General features: G+C 40.1%; 4 protein-coding genes across 4 annotated transcripts; 1 reads left to right on the top strand and 3 right to left on the bottom strand.

The window, feature by feature from the left end:
• Positions 1-1324: 1324 nt before the first annotated feature.
• Positions 1325-2114, top strand: LOC106434745 (dirigent protein 20-like). The gene has a single exon (XM_013875603.3). It carries the CDS (start codon positions 1473-1475, stop codon positions 2040-2042), a length of 570 nt encoding a protein of 189 aa, XP_013731057.2. The 5' UTR covers positions 1325-1472; the 3' UTR covers positions 2043-2114.
• Positions 2115-4081: 1967 nt separating this feature from the next.
• On the bottom strand, positions 4082-7696 carry LOC125583384. Its single transcript, XM_048750235.1, has one exon. It carries the CDS (start codon positions 7694-7696, stop codon positions 4082-4084), a length of 3615 nt encoding a protein of 1204 aa, XP_048606192.1.
• Positions 7697-8205: 509 nt separating this feature from the next.
• LOC106393145 lies at positions 8206-9672 on the bottom strand. The gene has a single exon (XM_013833885.2). It carries the CDS (start codon positions 9670-9672, stop codon positions 8206-8208), a length of 1467 nt encoding a protein of 488 aa, XP_013689339.2.
• Positions 9673-12161: 2489 nt separating this feature from the next.
• Positions 12162-13755, bottom strand: LOC125583902 (uncharacterized protein At1g65710-like). The gene has a single exon (XM_048751464.1). It carries the CDS (start codon positions 13544-13546, stop codon positions 12302-12304), a length of 1245 nt encoding a protein of 414 aa, XP_048607421.1. The 5' UTR covers positions 13547-13755; the 3' UTR covers positions 12162-12301.
• Between the last annotated feature and the right edge of the window lie 757 nt (positions 13756-14512).

Below are 14512 nucleotides of genomic sequence, written 5' to 3'. Positions count from 1 at the left end.
CTTGTTCCTGGTTTGTCGACTGTAAGATCAATTGATGAGTTACTAAAAGTTTACACCCGAATGATCATTCTCCCACTAGTGGGATTGACTTCTCCCGTGTACCCGTGGATCATGTGGGTGCTATGGACAAGTAGAAAGTAACTGATGTTTGAAGAAAAGTATTTCTCGGAAACAGAGGTCTTAGGAAAAGCTATGAAACATGCACTAGAGTGGCAAGACTCGACTGCAAACACCAAACCTCCCACTTTTTTTGCATAAATACTTCGCTGCTATTGTGACTCAAACTCAGTCTCATGAGAACGCGATTCTCTGTTTTTCTGACGCATCTTGGAATAGTTCATCTTGTGCTAGAGGAATGGGTAGGATATGCTCAGACTCTGCTGGTACTAGTTTCCTGCAAGGCTCAACTTCTCGTACAATTGTGGTCTCGACCCTAGTTGCTGAAGCGTTGGCCCTCAAGGCGGCGATGGAAGCTGATATCTCTCTTAACGTCAAGGACCTGATCTGTTTCTGAAATTCAAAAGGTCTTATCAATTTGATCACAAAAAACACATATGTGATCGCTCCTCAAGGGATTCTCCATAACATCAGTATGTTGAGTAAATCCTTGTCATCTATTTTCTTTAAATTTGTTTTTCGACATTGTAATATGGTTGTTGATAGTACGACCAAAAATGCTATGTTTTCACTTCAAAACTCTCTTCTTGTGAAAGCAAACTCTGTGACTTAAGTTATTTTAAATTAAGTATTGTCTGAGCAAAAAAAAATAATGATCGAATACGTTTAGAAAGAAAAGAAGAATGTTTCTAATACTATTAACTATGAAAACAACTATAGTACTACTGATTTGATTTAGAAAAATATGTCAAAATTTTAGTTTATGATAGATTTTTAACTCAAAATTAATTGACAATAAAGAAAATTAATTATAAATTTTAAATATTAGTTTTTACTTCTTCAACTACTGGTGTAAAAATTTAAATAACATCTACAAAATAATCCAACATCAGATACCACACTAAATTTGATTCTGACTCTTTATACATAGTTCATAAATTCTCCAATTTCCAATTCAAACTTTTATTTTATTAACAAATATTAATCTGTAAATGGTCTTATTTATTTTTCAGATTTTGTTTTTGAAAAAGTAACGACAACCAAAAAAGTTTTGAGTATGACTTCACCGTAAATCATACGGCTGGATGACGCAATGATTATGATAACTAGTACCTCACAGTTCACACGCCTCACACATCTTTAATCATAACAAATTATAAACAAAATATAAAGTTCTTCGATTCGTCGGTCAATGATGTTTGTTGTCACATTCACAAAACCATAACGAATCCACAAAGTGAATATTTTAAAATCATTTCCTCTCGTAACATGTCTAAAGCTCGACATATATAAATAACGTCACACACCTTCTTGTTCAATACAAACCATCCATTATAAAAAAAAAAAAACACAACATGACTAAGCTCATTTTATTCCTCGCCGTGCAAATCTTCCTCCTCATCGCCGTTTCTTCCGCCGGAGATGACGGTGAACACTTTGCAAGAACCATAGACCGTAAACTTCTCGGTCTCCACAAGAAAGAGAAACTAACACATTTCAAAGTGTATTGGCACGACATCTTAAGCGGTCCAAACCCAAGCTCCATCAGAATCCAGCCACCGGTTGCAAACTCCACTACCTACTTTGGAGGAATCACTATGATCGACAACGCCTTGACGTCCAAAGTTGAGATGAACTCAACGTTAATAGGCCAGGCACAAGGGTTTTACGCCGGTGCGGCTCAAAAGGAGTTGGGTTTTTTCATGGCGATGAACTTTGCTTTCAAGACAGGGAAGTATAATGGAAGTACCATCACGATTCTTGGTCGGAACAGGGCGATGTCCGAGGTGAGAGAGATGCCGATCATCGGAGGAAGTGGGCTTTTCCGGTTTGCTAGAGGCTACGTTGAGGCTCGAACAAAATGGCTTAATTTTCAGAATGGTGATGCTACTGTTGAGTACAGTTGTTATGTTTTGCATTATTGATGCTAATCATGTCTTTGTCCTATTTTATCGTATTTAATTTGATGACGTAATAGTTATGGTTTTCTTGTTGCATTTGGCTTATGGTTTGTGATAGATTTGTTGGATTAGTTTTGTGTCTTACTAGAGCACCTACATTAATAATCTCACATAAAAAAATCTTTTAATTACAATAATATTTATTTAGAGGACAAAGAGTGTAGAAAAAAGGACAAAGAGTCTCTCCCATAAAACTCTACATATTTTAAGATACTCTCTTCTTCTATTTTGAGTGTGATTGTATTGCACTTAAACTTTTACTCTAGTTTTTTATTTACTCTAAGTCTAGTAAAATTATACCAATCAAGTGGAAATTAACGTTTCAACTTTTACTCCACTTACAATTTGAAAAGAGAGAAATACACACACTGTATTTTTTTTTCCCATCAATAGATATTTGATTAACATACCTAAAAGTCCACAATACAACATACATAAGCCAAAAAAACGGATAAAAATACAACAAAAAACTGGACCCAAGGCCCAACTACGAGAACCCTACGAGACAAACGAAGCTCCGCCGCGGCGCTGACAAACGCTGCAGCTCCGACGTCTCCCTCACTTCGAAACACCACCGGGTAACCAACCGTCGATTCACCCGGTTCCACCGGAGCTCACTAACTCCACACCATCACCACCGCAAACATCTTCAACTCAAGTGAACCCAATATCGGAGAGCATCAATCGACTGTTCGAGATCTCATCCGTCACCATTCATCCCAATCACCGAGAGGAAAGCTTCACGCGAACCATCACCGTTAACCATGGTCGAGCTTCGATCGTCCTCCGAAGAGATCTCCACCAATCGTAACCAAACCAAAAGCGTAAAACTAAAAGGAAAGAGAAAACCAAACCCTAAAACAGAACTAGGGAACCAAAAGTCGGCGAGGCAAAGCAAGGAACGCCTTCACCCCCCGGGATCTAGACCGACGACGGCAGAGCTGACGAAGCCTCCACCTCTCGGGGACAGGAACCGGCGTCGACGGAGCTGGAGGAGCCTCCGTCTCCCGGAGACAAAACCAAGTAACCGAACGATGAGCTTCACCGCGTCTTCCTTAACACGGCCGCGCCTTTACGCCAGAGACAGATCCGCCATGTGCGGTCTTGTTCCAGAGCTCAGGCAAAGCGGAGGAGAGAGGGAACGAGAGCGAAGCGAAAATCAACAGCTTTAAAGGTGGCTTGAGGGGCTCCGGTGACGGCACGCACGCTCAAGCGCCGGCCGGTCATCGGACCCGGTTATAGATCTACTTTCTCTTTCTTCCGGCGATGTAGTATTGTTTAATAAGAGAGATTTTAGATGCCAAAGGTTTATGCGAGTAGCTAGTTTTATACACACTGTATTTTGCTAGAGTAATAACATTTCCACTCTTTTTTTTTCTTGTTTTTTTCACCACTTTGATTTTTCTCCCATTTCTACTTTTTTATTTACTCTCTTTTTAGTCTACTGGTATCCAATCACACTCTTTACTCTTAGTAGCCTTGTATTAAAGAAACTCAGAAAAGTGAGGGCTATGGTCCAAAAGCAAAGTTCCATGAAGTAAAAACAGAGCAGGGTATCAGCAGGTCCCAAAAAAGAGAAAAGAGAAAGCAACTTTCAATTTATCGACCACAGGAGAAGGCCAGAGCAATGAGTTGAATCACTTCAAGCCAAGTCAACCTCAAGAACTATACTCGGGCTCCACACATGCTTCTTCCATAATGATATTTCTCTCTCAGCCATATTGGTTCACCACGTGCGATATTTACTTTTAGATATTAAAATTTAATTACATAGATAAATTTTAAGAGACTCAGTTTGAAAAACTCTCCCCGAATGATGCTTTTACAATTTACTGATTTTTTTTTTTTTTAACACTGGTTTTGATTATATATAAAAAATCACAGATATGGACCCTCTCAAAGGGAAGGAACGATACAACATCGAACTACAGCACCAACAAACCCCATCCCAAAACAACTAGAAATCTTGATATCTCCAAACTTCAACCCCAAGACAATCAAGATTACAAAAACCTGCTCTCATTCACGAACAACTCAAAAAGCCAACAAGGAGGACCCGAAGCCACATAGGATTGGTGACGATTTTCTCTGGTTACACTTGTAGCAATGAGGGATGCACATCTATTAGAATTTCGATAAACTACCAATAGTTGAGCATCCTTCACCGCCAGTAAAGCCTTTGAGATCTCCCCGCTCTGAAACGCATACAATGGCCAGTCCATAGGTTTCATCACCGCTTCAAATTCCTCCTTAAATTGACCTGCAAAAACCACCTTGCTAAGTTTGAGACTAGCCATACTCTCCACTGCCCATAGAATGGCTTGAAGTCTAGCCTCTTCCTTGTTTGGGATTTGAGCAAAGGAACTTCTACTGTGAAATAAGACCACCCCTCTGTGGTTCCTTACTACCCAGGCCACACCCAAGATTCGAGAATGTTTGTTCCAATCATATCCAATATTGCACATGGTCCAGTCCTTTGGTGGAGGACTCCATTTCAAGTTTTCTCTCTTCTCCTGAGTAGGCTCTGCTTGTGTTATTTCTTCCTCCATAGTCTGAGCCAAAAACCACTCTTCCGAATCCTCAAAGGCCTTTTGAGCTATCTCCTTTGCAGACCACTCATACCCTTTGAATAGAAATTCATTCCTGCTCTTCCAAATCCTCCATATTATCCAAGGCCAAGCTCTTTTGTTCTCATTCACTCCCAACCGTCTCTTTTTCAAGTCCACCAGGTACGAGATGTTCTGGTAGATAGACGTTTCATGAAAGCCAAATTCAGGTTGTGGAATGCCTGCTTCAGCCCACACTTGACGAGAAAGGGTGCACTGAAACAACAAGTGATTAATCGATTCTCCCTCTTTCCCACAAATTTGACATCGACTATCCATCTTCACCCCTCTCGAGCTGAGCAAATCCGCTACTGAGATTGCATCACTCAAGGATTTCCATATGAAGATCCTAATTTTCGGAGCAGTGAGTACCTTCCATATAGAGTCCTTGAGAGGGTTCAAAGAGGGAAGAGCTAGCATCTCTGGGCAATTCTCCCTGGTCTTGGTATCACATGCGAGCCAGTAAGCTGATTTCACAGAGAATTTTCCTGATTTATTGAATTTCCAAGCATAGAAATCCTCTCTGTTTACAGCCGGCTGGTTCCTCAAAAGGATTTCTATGTCTCCTATCGCAAAGACCTGAAGTAGAGCCTCCACATTCCACCTCTTCGAAGTGTTATCAATAAGAGAAGCTACCTTATGATTAACCTCAAAGTGATTGTTCATCATCCAAGAAGCTCTCAGCCCCTCAACCGGGTCATTCACCCATCGGTCCGTCCATACACAAGTGTTCTCACCGTTGCCAATTCTCTTTTGCAATCCCTTGATCAGCAAGGCCCTTCCATGTAATAGACTACGCCAGCCAAAAGAAGGTCTAATCCCTTCTGCTGCATATAGAAAATCACCAGTTGGGAAGTACCTGCTCTTTAGAAAGGACTGCAAGAGTCCTTCCGGTTGAGTGATCATATTCCATCCCTGTTTGGCTAACATGGCCTGGTTGAAACATTCAAGCTCTCTGAACCCCATTCCCCCCAGATTCTTTGGTAGGCATAACTTCTCCCATGATACCCAATGGATTTTCCTTTGGTTAGGGTCTGAGCTCCACCAGAAATTTGCCATGATGCTCGCTAGTTTTTTGAGAAGAGTTTTGGGGAGCCGGAAGCTAGCCATAGCAAAACTTGGAATAGCTAAGGCTGTGGATTTGATGAGTACCTCCTTTCCACCTTGTGATAGATTCCTTATATACCAAGCTTCCAGTCTGTTTTGTGTTCTGTCCTTGAGGTACTCCAGAAGGTCCACCTTCGAGCCTGAGAAGCATTCTGGCAATCCAAGGTATTTACTAGCTCCACCTTCTTGATAAATACCAAATATCCGTTTGAGGCTCATCTTTGTCAACTCTGGAATGTTATTACCAAAGGTTAACGAAGATTTCTGCAGGTTTATTACTTGGCCCGTAGCTTCACCGTAGTAGTTTAGGATGCGCTTCAGATTTCTTCCTTGTGAGCAGGAGGCTTTGCATATAAAGAGGCTATCGTCGGCGAAGAATAGGTGATGGATAGATGGCCCAGCTTCATGAAATTTCATACCTTCCAGGAAGCCATTTCTCTCCGCCACTTCCAAAAGGTGGGATAAACCTTCAGAGCATAAGACAAACAAGAAAGGGGACAGAGGGTCACCCTGTCTTATGCCTCGTTTAGGAGAGATCAAACCAAATGGTTGGTCGTTGATGAGGACAGCATAAGTCACAGTAGAGATACACATCATTATGAGGTTCACCCATACACTGTCGAAGCCCATCGCCTTCAGAAGGGAACATATGTAGGACCATTCCACTCTATCGTACGCTTTCGACATGTCCGTTTTTATAGCCATGTACTCCTTTGAGGTCTTAGTGTGAGTTCTCAACGCATGAACCGCTTCATGTGCAATCAGTATATTGTCAGTGATTGAGCGATCACTCACAAACGCAGACTGATTGGGTGAAACTAAGTCTTTGAGGAACGGTTGTAAACGCTTCACCATGATGTTTGAGACTGCTTTATATAGAACCGAGCAAAGGCTTATTGGCCTGATCTCAATCATGTTTTCCGGGTCTGGGACTTTAGGAATCAAACAGAGATATGTGAAGTTCCATTCTGAAGGCATTGTACCTGACTCAAACACACTCATGATCTCTTTTGTAACATCCTCTCCTATGATGTTCCAGTATTTTTGGAAGAACAGCCCATTCATTCCATCGGGTCCAGGGGCACTCTCTGGTTTGATTGAGAAAATGGCTTCACGAACTTCTTCCTTTGAGACTTTGAGAAGGAGAGAAGCGTTCATGTTGACAGTCACCTTCGGGATCATACTTGCAAAAGCATCCTCATACGAACTAGGATTGGAGGATTCGAAGAGATTAGTGAAGTACTCAATGGCCACCTCTGCTTTCGCCCCATCAGATCGCTGCTCCACTCCATGACTGTTCTTTAGCTTTGTGAGTTGATTTGAAGAGCGTCTTACCTTGACTGAATTGTGGAAGAAATCTGTGTTTCTATCTCCTCTAGTAAGCCATTTATCTCTGCTTTTTTGCCACCAGAACATCTCCTCTTCTTTGTATGCCCTAATCAACTCCTTCTTTAGATTATTGACCATGAAGCGACATTGGTACGGTTTCGATTCGAACCACTCCAGCCGTTGTTGTAAGAGGTTGATTTTATCTTTTGCATTAAAGATGCGCTTCTTCTTCCAGCCACAGAGAACTTTCCTGCAGTTTGTGATCTTGGAGGATAAAGACCCATCTCCCCGAGCACAAGACCAGGCACCCTCCACTTCCTTTTTGACTTCCATACTGAGCATCAGCCTTTTATCAAAGCGGAACTGCCCTCTGAATCTATCTTGCATTGCACGGAACTTGACCCACACTGGCCTGTGATCTGATCCCCTTTTGTCCATGAAAGTTTGATTCGAAGACGGAAATAATTTGAACCATTCCTTATTTCCAAAACAGCGGTCCAAACAGCATTGAACCCAGTGATTGCCTCTCTTGCCACTCCATGTGAAGCGATCTCCTTTCGCATCCAGTTCCTCCATCCCACAGATCTTGAGCATGGAAGTGAAAGATAAGAAAGACTCCACCGGTCTCGAGGGGCCTCCCGATTTTTCATCATTATTTTGAATTTCATTAAAGTCTCCCACTAGACACCACGGTTCCTTCCTCAGCACTCCAATGCGATTCAATCTTTCCCAAATCACATCTTTCCCTACCGCCGAAGGCTCCCCATAGATGCAAGAGAGAAAAAAGGAGAAATCTCCATAATTTACAAGACAGTCGATAACATTTCTGTCTGAAAATTTAATATCTAGAGAAACCGATTTCTTCCACAAAATTGCCAATCCACCACTGAGGCCTCTTGGACTTACAATATGGTATCGATCATAACCCAACCAAACTTTTAAATCTTCCACAACATTCCGACAGTTTTTCGTTTCCATAAGAAATAAAATTTCCGGAAAATGGTATTGACGCATCTCCCGGAGTCTCTGAATCGTCAAACCTTGAGGCCGCCCCAAGCCTTGACAATTCCAGCTCAAAATACTCATTAAAGCTTGGGCGATCCCTCATTTGGGATCACCTTAATGCAAGGTGCCTTGCTGATTGACCTACTCCTCTCCCCTTCACCTTCCCACTTCTTTTTCTTGCATCCCACCTCTTGTTTTCCTTCTCTCCTGTGACCTTCCAGTATCTCTCCCCTTTCTTTCTCTGTGAACTTCCTTTGCATTCTTCTAGCTTTGGGGGGTCTTTTCCTCTGGTAAGAGCGCTTCTTGACAAACCCGGCAGAACCAGACTCATAGAATCCAGCACTGAAGCCCGTAGGTTCATCAGAACGCGAAGAGAAATACCCACCATCACTCTCTTCTTTGTCACGCAACAGCAAGACTTCATTGTCTCTTTTGAGGATCAGAGAAGAGTGGGCTTTGATCGAGGCTGCCATCAGTTTCTCAGCTGGTTCTCTCCTTGCACCGGACTGCTCTGTTTCTGATTTCTTGGAGTAGTCGAAGACTAGCCCTTTTCCTTTGTTGAGTTCTTTGGTCACTTGAGGTGGAGCCTCCAGCTGTAGACACAGCTTTTGAGCCACTGGATCTTTTTCAGCAAGACTGACAGATTGTTTGATTTTATACTCCTTTATCTCTCTGTTTTCCCCAGTGTCAGCAAGCAGATATCTTCGCAACTCTTCAAGAACCTCTTTTGAAATTTTAGGTCTGCCATTCATTGGGTTGATACCGACTTGGTAATCAGCAAGCACACCTTTGAGTGGATCACCTTCTTTGAAAAAGGGTTGCAGCGGGGTAGACTGGGGGGAGACTTTACTTCTCCTTTCGGCCGCTTCTTCTTGTCTTTTCCTGACTACTAAGGGACAGTAGTCCTTCTCATGATTCAGTCTGAAGCATTCAAAGCATCTTTTCTGCACATTCTCATAGTTGTAGTGGATAACAAAAGATTTGCCTTTGTAAGTGAGAGCTTTAGACATCCTTAGAGGGTTAGCCACGTTGAATTTCACCATCACCCTGATGTAGTTCTGCGTGACCGGCTTGGAGGGGTCGAAAGCTACTAGTTCAACCTTTCCCACAAAGTCACCTAGCTTTCCTATCGCCTCCACCGTGTAAAAAGTCTCCGGAATGTTACTTATTCTGACCCAGAGCGGGATGTACTGCAGATAATCTTCCGGTGGGTTTTCCATCCATCGCTCTAAGACTATGACCCACTCGTAATGTGTCTGAACTCCCTTGTCCAGAACATCTTGAAGGTCGTGTTCGGAGTTGAAGATGAACTGGAACTTCTCTTGAGACAGGGCTATACCTCTGACTTTACCTTCTTTTTGCCATTTTCTGGGCATTTGGATAATGAGATTAGACATCCTTTGTCGCTCTGGGTTTAAGAGCCTTCCCATCAGGCTGAGTTTATTTTCTTCAGCAGAGGTGAAATCTGGTAGATCTGGCATCTCAAACGGGGTATCTTCTTCATCTAACGACAAAGCCATTAAGGCTCTGTCCATGGCTAACGACATGGCTTAAATGGGCACAGGAACTTCGAAATAAATTTTTCCACCACCAAAACCTTCTTACTCTCTAAGAACAGAGATAAGAAACACCTTTTCTTTTGTTAAAAGCAAGCGGAAGCACTCGAAAACCAATGAAAGTGGTTAAGAAATCTTTAATCAAACGTGTTTAGACTTTTAAATCTCACTTATCGATGCACTCACCCTTTAGTTTACTGGATACAACTCATACCCACTTGGGGTTCCTAGAGAGAAAAAGACTTCTCAACAACTTCTCCTTTTACAATTTACTGATATATTAATATTTGTTTTATCACAAGGAACTTTTTTCTCGTTACTAAAAGAATCTCTGAGAGGAGTTTTTGAAGAAAACAGAAATGATGATCTAAGAGACCCATATGATTAAGATCAGACATTTGCATGAAAACTACCATCTTGCCAGCAAAATGACACTGATACACTCAACTGTTGATAACCGTGAACTGTATATTACGCCAAAAGGATAACTCGAAACTTGAAGAACTTAAGCATATAGTTTTGAGGATGAACAAGAGTCTTAAAAAAAGAAACGATACATCCCAGACTTTTGTTCTCATGTTTTTTACATTCCTGGTGAAACTTGTTTTAAGATGAAAGACTGTCATAAAGGCATATGAAATACCTGCAGATTCATAATACAAAATGTTATAAAGACATTGAGCTAAGGAAACAAGTGAACAACAACAAGTCCATATCAAATAAAGCGTTCCATTGTAATAGTGACGCTGATACCATAAACCAGTTACCAATTACTGTGAGTATGCCAAAGTATTATCAACTCGGAACCAGATGGTAATCATGAGACTAAAGCTGCTACTAAATGTAAACCATATATTTTGAAGTATTTTTCACTGGAGATTCTTCCTTTTGTTTCTCTGTTTTAACTGCATCTTGATTGACGAGGTATTCTCGAAGGAAACCCACTCTCCAACCTCATTTAGAGCATGACATGATCCTTAAGTGAGATCCTTAATGATTATTTAATAGTTTAAATGTATTTAAGTGGTGTTAAGAACTTTAGTTAACAAACTCCCATTTTTAGCGATCCAATGGGAGTTTCTTAATTAGAGGTTCTTAAAAAAAAAATTAAATTTTTTTTAAATAAAATTTATTTATTAAATAAAAGGGCAATTCTCATAATAGACAATTTTCAAGTTTTGGTCACAAAAAATAGATCACAAAAAAAAATGACCAAAATGTTTCATTTAATTGGTAAAATGACACTAATATCCTAGATATATAAAAATAAAAAAAATAAAAAATAAAAAAATAAGAAAATGACCAAAATGTTTCAAATTTGAACTTTTTTATAATTTTTTTTTGAATTTTTTTTTACGATTTTTTTTTTTAAATTTTCTTTTTGTAATTCGAAAATACTTTTTGAAACTATTTTTAAAATTTCTATTTTCAAATTTTTAATATTTATTTTCTATTTTATAAAATTTTAAACTTCAAACCCAAATCTCCACCGCTTAACTCTAAACCTTAAGGTTTGGATTAGTTAACCTTAGGAGTTCAAGTGTATATTTATCTTTTTAATGAAATATTTTGGTCATTTTGATTCTTAGAGTCTATATTTGTGATAAAAAAATTTTTAATGCTATCCTAGGGTATTTCCATCGCATGCGTCTTCGATGAATAAGAAGAGGGCAAACAAAAGATAGAAAGAAAGAAAATAAAAAAAAATAAAAATAACAATAGTTTACGTCTTGACACGTGGTATATAACCCCACTTAAAAATCGATGCCAAAAACACCTACTTAAGGATCGGTAATGACTGATTTATTTTCTGTTGAATTATTTAAATGGGCCATTTCCCTTAAAAACCCAGTAAGGACCCTGCGATAATGTTGGTCTTAGTGTTTAAAAGGAGGTTAGGATTTTGTTATATCCTGTTTCTTCATGAATCTTGTGATTATTATGTCAATTGTTGGAGGCAGATAATGAGAATAGTTTCTTGGTCTTTTCAGGTGGGATGATGATGTGGTATTCAAGAATCAGACTCGTGGCGAAAATGAAAGCCACCTAAGCGCTTCATCAATGATACAATAATAAGGAGTGACTTCCACAGATACATGAAGTGACTGAACATGAGTACTATCTGCGGCTACTTGTCTGTATGATGAATGATCTAATTAAGGCTTTTTATTCTGTCTGGGATTTATAATTATCTCTTGTGCCAGTACAGAAGCCAACCAACAACTGTTTTTATGCTTTATATCAAAAGCTCTAATGCACTTTGACATCAATGATATTTCTCAAATTCCTAACCAAGCTCTCCTTTTTTCATCACTGGCACCTTTGACACTTACCAAAATTGGAAATACCCTGACTGATTTGGTTCTGATCTCTGTACATATATTTTTTGTGCCACCATATCACAGTGTACTGCATACGTAGTACACGCTCACAGTAAGTTTCTAACTATTTAATGTTAGTACCATTTTATCTCAACATAATGTTGAAGAAAAGATTCGATTGAAGTGAATGAAAACATGGGGGGAGGGGCAATACAATAAACAAAAAGAATTAAACTAAAGCTTGAAACTGCAACAACACAGAGAGTAGTAGAGTTGTTGCCTGAGAAATCGAACTCTGGTCACGTAAGATTGTTGCTACCACATGATTCTTGCTTCTCCAACGAACAACAACCTCTCTTCACAGTCACATACTTCTCAAATCTCGGTTCTACCAAATCCACTTTCTTCACAGTAGATGTGAATCTAAACCGGTTCAAGTCAGAGCTGGTGGAGTTAAGATCCGCCACTGCTTCGACAATGGAGCAAGCTTTAGTAACACAAGACGGAAGACGACTAAACGGATCCTCCTCCTCCTCATCATCATCATCATTACTACTCTTCCCATGGAAATCCTTAATGTCTTTCAGCAACAGCGCGGTGTAACTGCTCTTGTCTTCTTCGCTTGATTGCAACAACAATGTCTCTGGACTGAGATCGAAGTCCCGTGATCTCCTCAGCGATCTGCTTCTGCTTATCACTTGTGGTCTCTTATCTTCGTTCTCTCTCTTTATCATCTTCTTCTTCTTGTCTCCTTTTGTCGCGTTCTGATCGATTACTCCCAGTGGCTTTCTCCGAGGAGGAGGCTGAACATTACTCATCGCAGCGGTTCTACAAGCTTCTCCGATGCTCCTCTTAACAGTGACTCGTTTACTCGAGGGGTCCGTGGCGGGAACTGTAACAAACTTAATGTTGCTCGAAATTACTAAATTGCCACTAGGGTTTATCGCCTCTGATCGTTTTGCGGGAGACCTGCTCACCCGTCTGCTTCCACCGGCGGCGCCGCCTCTTTCTCTTTCTCTGCTTGGAGTTCGTCTTCTCCTCTCGCGAGGCGAACCGTTCGCTCGCTCTACTCCTCCACGGTCACGATTCCTTTGAGGCGTCGTCTTCCTTCTCTCCTCCTCCCCTTCCACTTCTCCGCCGCCGCCGCCACGTGTCCTCTCGTTCTGGTCAAAATCGAAGCTTCTCTTTGAGCCAGAGTATCTTCTTGTTTTGGAGTTGCTCCGACTTAGCTTCCCGCATTGGATCAGTATCGCGTCAACTTCTTCTTTCGTACAGCTTGAGGTCCTCACGGATGACTTCTCCACCGCTACAGAAGCTGAAACATCCTTACTTGTAGCATTCTCTTCTTCTTTCTCTACCTTCTCGGATATAATTGGTTTGGCTTCTTCCACTGCTGGATAAGGACTCTCGATCGCCGGTTTAACCGGCAGCTCAATCACCGGTTTAGTGGGTTTATTAACATCGGGTTTGACTGGGTCTGGGGATTTAACATCACCACTGGAGAGAGGGATCGGAGAAGGTTTCTTGCTGAGACAACAACCCATTTGCTATAAAGATGAGTCTGAACCCCAGAGTGAGTGATTCAGAATCAAACTTGAATTTAATTTATTTTGATAGAAAAATGGAACAGTGAGAAGAGCAATTTTTTTGAAAATTTCCCAACGTAGAGGCGATGGAGCCGTTAGACATAGGAAAGAGAAAGCACTGCAGTCAATGTCGTATTACCTCTGACTCTTTTATTCCCTTTTTCAAATTAGAATGCTTTTCTTCATTTTTTTTAAAGAAGTTTTGATATTGTGGTTTCCAATTCCAACGGCTATTTACATACATGTTCTATGGGTTTTGTTGTTAGGTAATGAAAACAAACTAGGGTATTGAATGGAAACATAATTAACTGCTGCAGTATGTAGTTTGAGATTAAGTTTTGAAAAAGATTAAGTTTAAGGTTTATGTTTACGATTTAGAATTTAAATGTAAAAAGTATTATTGTTAGGGTTTGTATAGTGTTTGTGAGGTATATAGTTTGGGTAAAAAATTAGATTTAGAGTTTAAGTGTAATATTTGAGCTTAAAATTTTAAAATATAATATTTGGACATTGGATTTAGTATTAGTATATATATAATTTAAGATTGAGATTTAGAGTATAGAAAAAACTAATATAGCCAAAAAAATTATGTGGCAAAATTGTGACCGTTAATCCTAAACCTTAAATTTTGTGGCTAATACACTAGCCAATGAAATAGCGTGGCAAAAGCGTGACTAGATATATAGTCAATATTATTTTGTAGCTAAAAACCATGGTAAATGTAACCATATTTTATTACCTAACCATATTGTGGCTATTTGAACCACGATTGAGCTACGTTTTTTTTTTCTGTAGTCGTGGCTATTTTGAATTGTAGCTAGATTGTGGCTAAACCTTGGTTTTTTTTTTTTTGTTTTAGCCACGATTTTTCGGCGGCAACGACGTAACACCGACAGAAATTAACAATTACATGCTTTCAAGTTT

Source organism: Brassica napus, chromosome C3, assembly GCF_020379485.1.
Source record: "Brassica napus cultivar Da-Ae chromosome C3, Da-Ae, whole genome shotgun sequence".
NCBI classification, from domain to species: Eukaryota; Viridiplantae; Streptophyta; class Magnoliopsida; order Brassicales; family Brassicaceae; genus Brassica; species Brassica napus.
Note: the sequence above shows the minus strand (reverse complement) of the source record. Positions and strands in the feature narration are given on the sequence as shown.

Bases quoted from the DNA above. Each gene is read 5' to 3' on its own strand.
- LOC125583902 (XM_048751464.1), bottom strand. From the start codon at position 13,546: ATGGGTTGTTGTCTCAGCAAGAAACCTTCTCCGATCCCTCTCTCCAGT.
- LOC125583384 (XM_048750235.1), bottom strand. From the start codon at position 7,696: ATGGAGGAACTGGATGCGAAAGGAGATCGCTTCACATGGAGTGGCAAG.
- LOC106393145 (XM_013833885.2), bottom strand. From the start codon at position 9,672: ATGTCGTTAGCCATGGACAGAGCCTTAATGGCTTTGTCGTTAGATGAA.
- LOC106434745 (XM_013875603.3), top strand. From the start codon at position 1,473: ATGACTAAGCTCATTTTATTCCTCGCCGTGCAAATCTTCCTCCTCATC.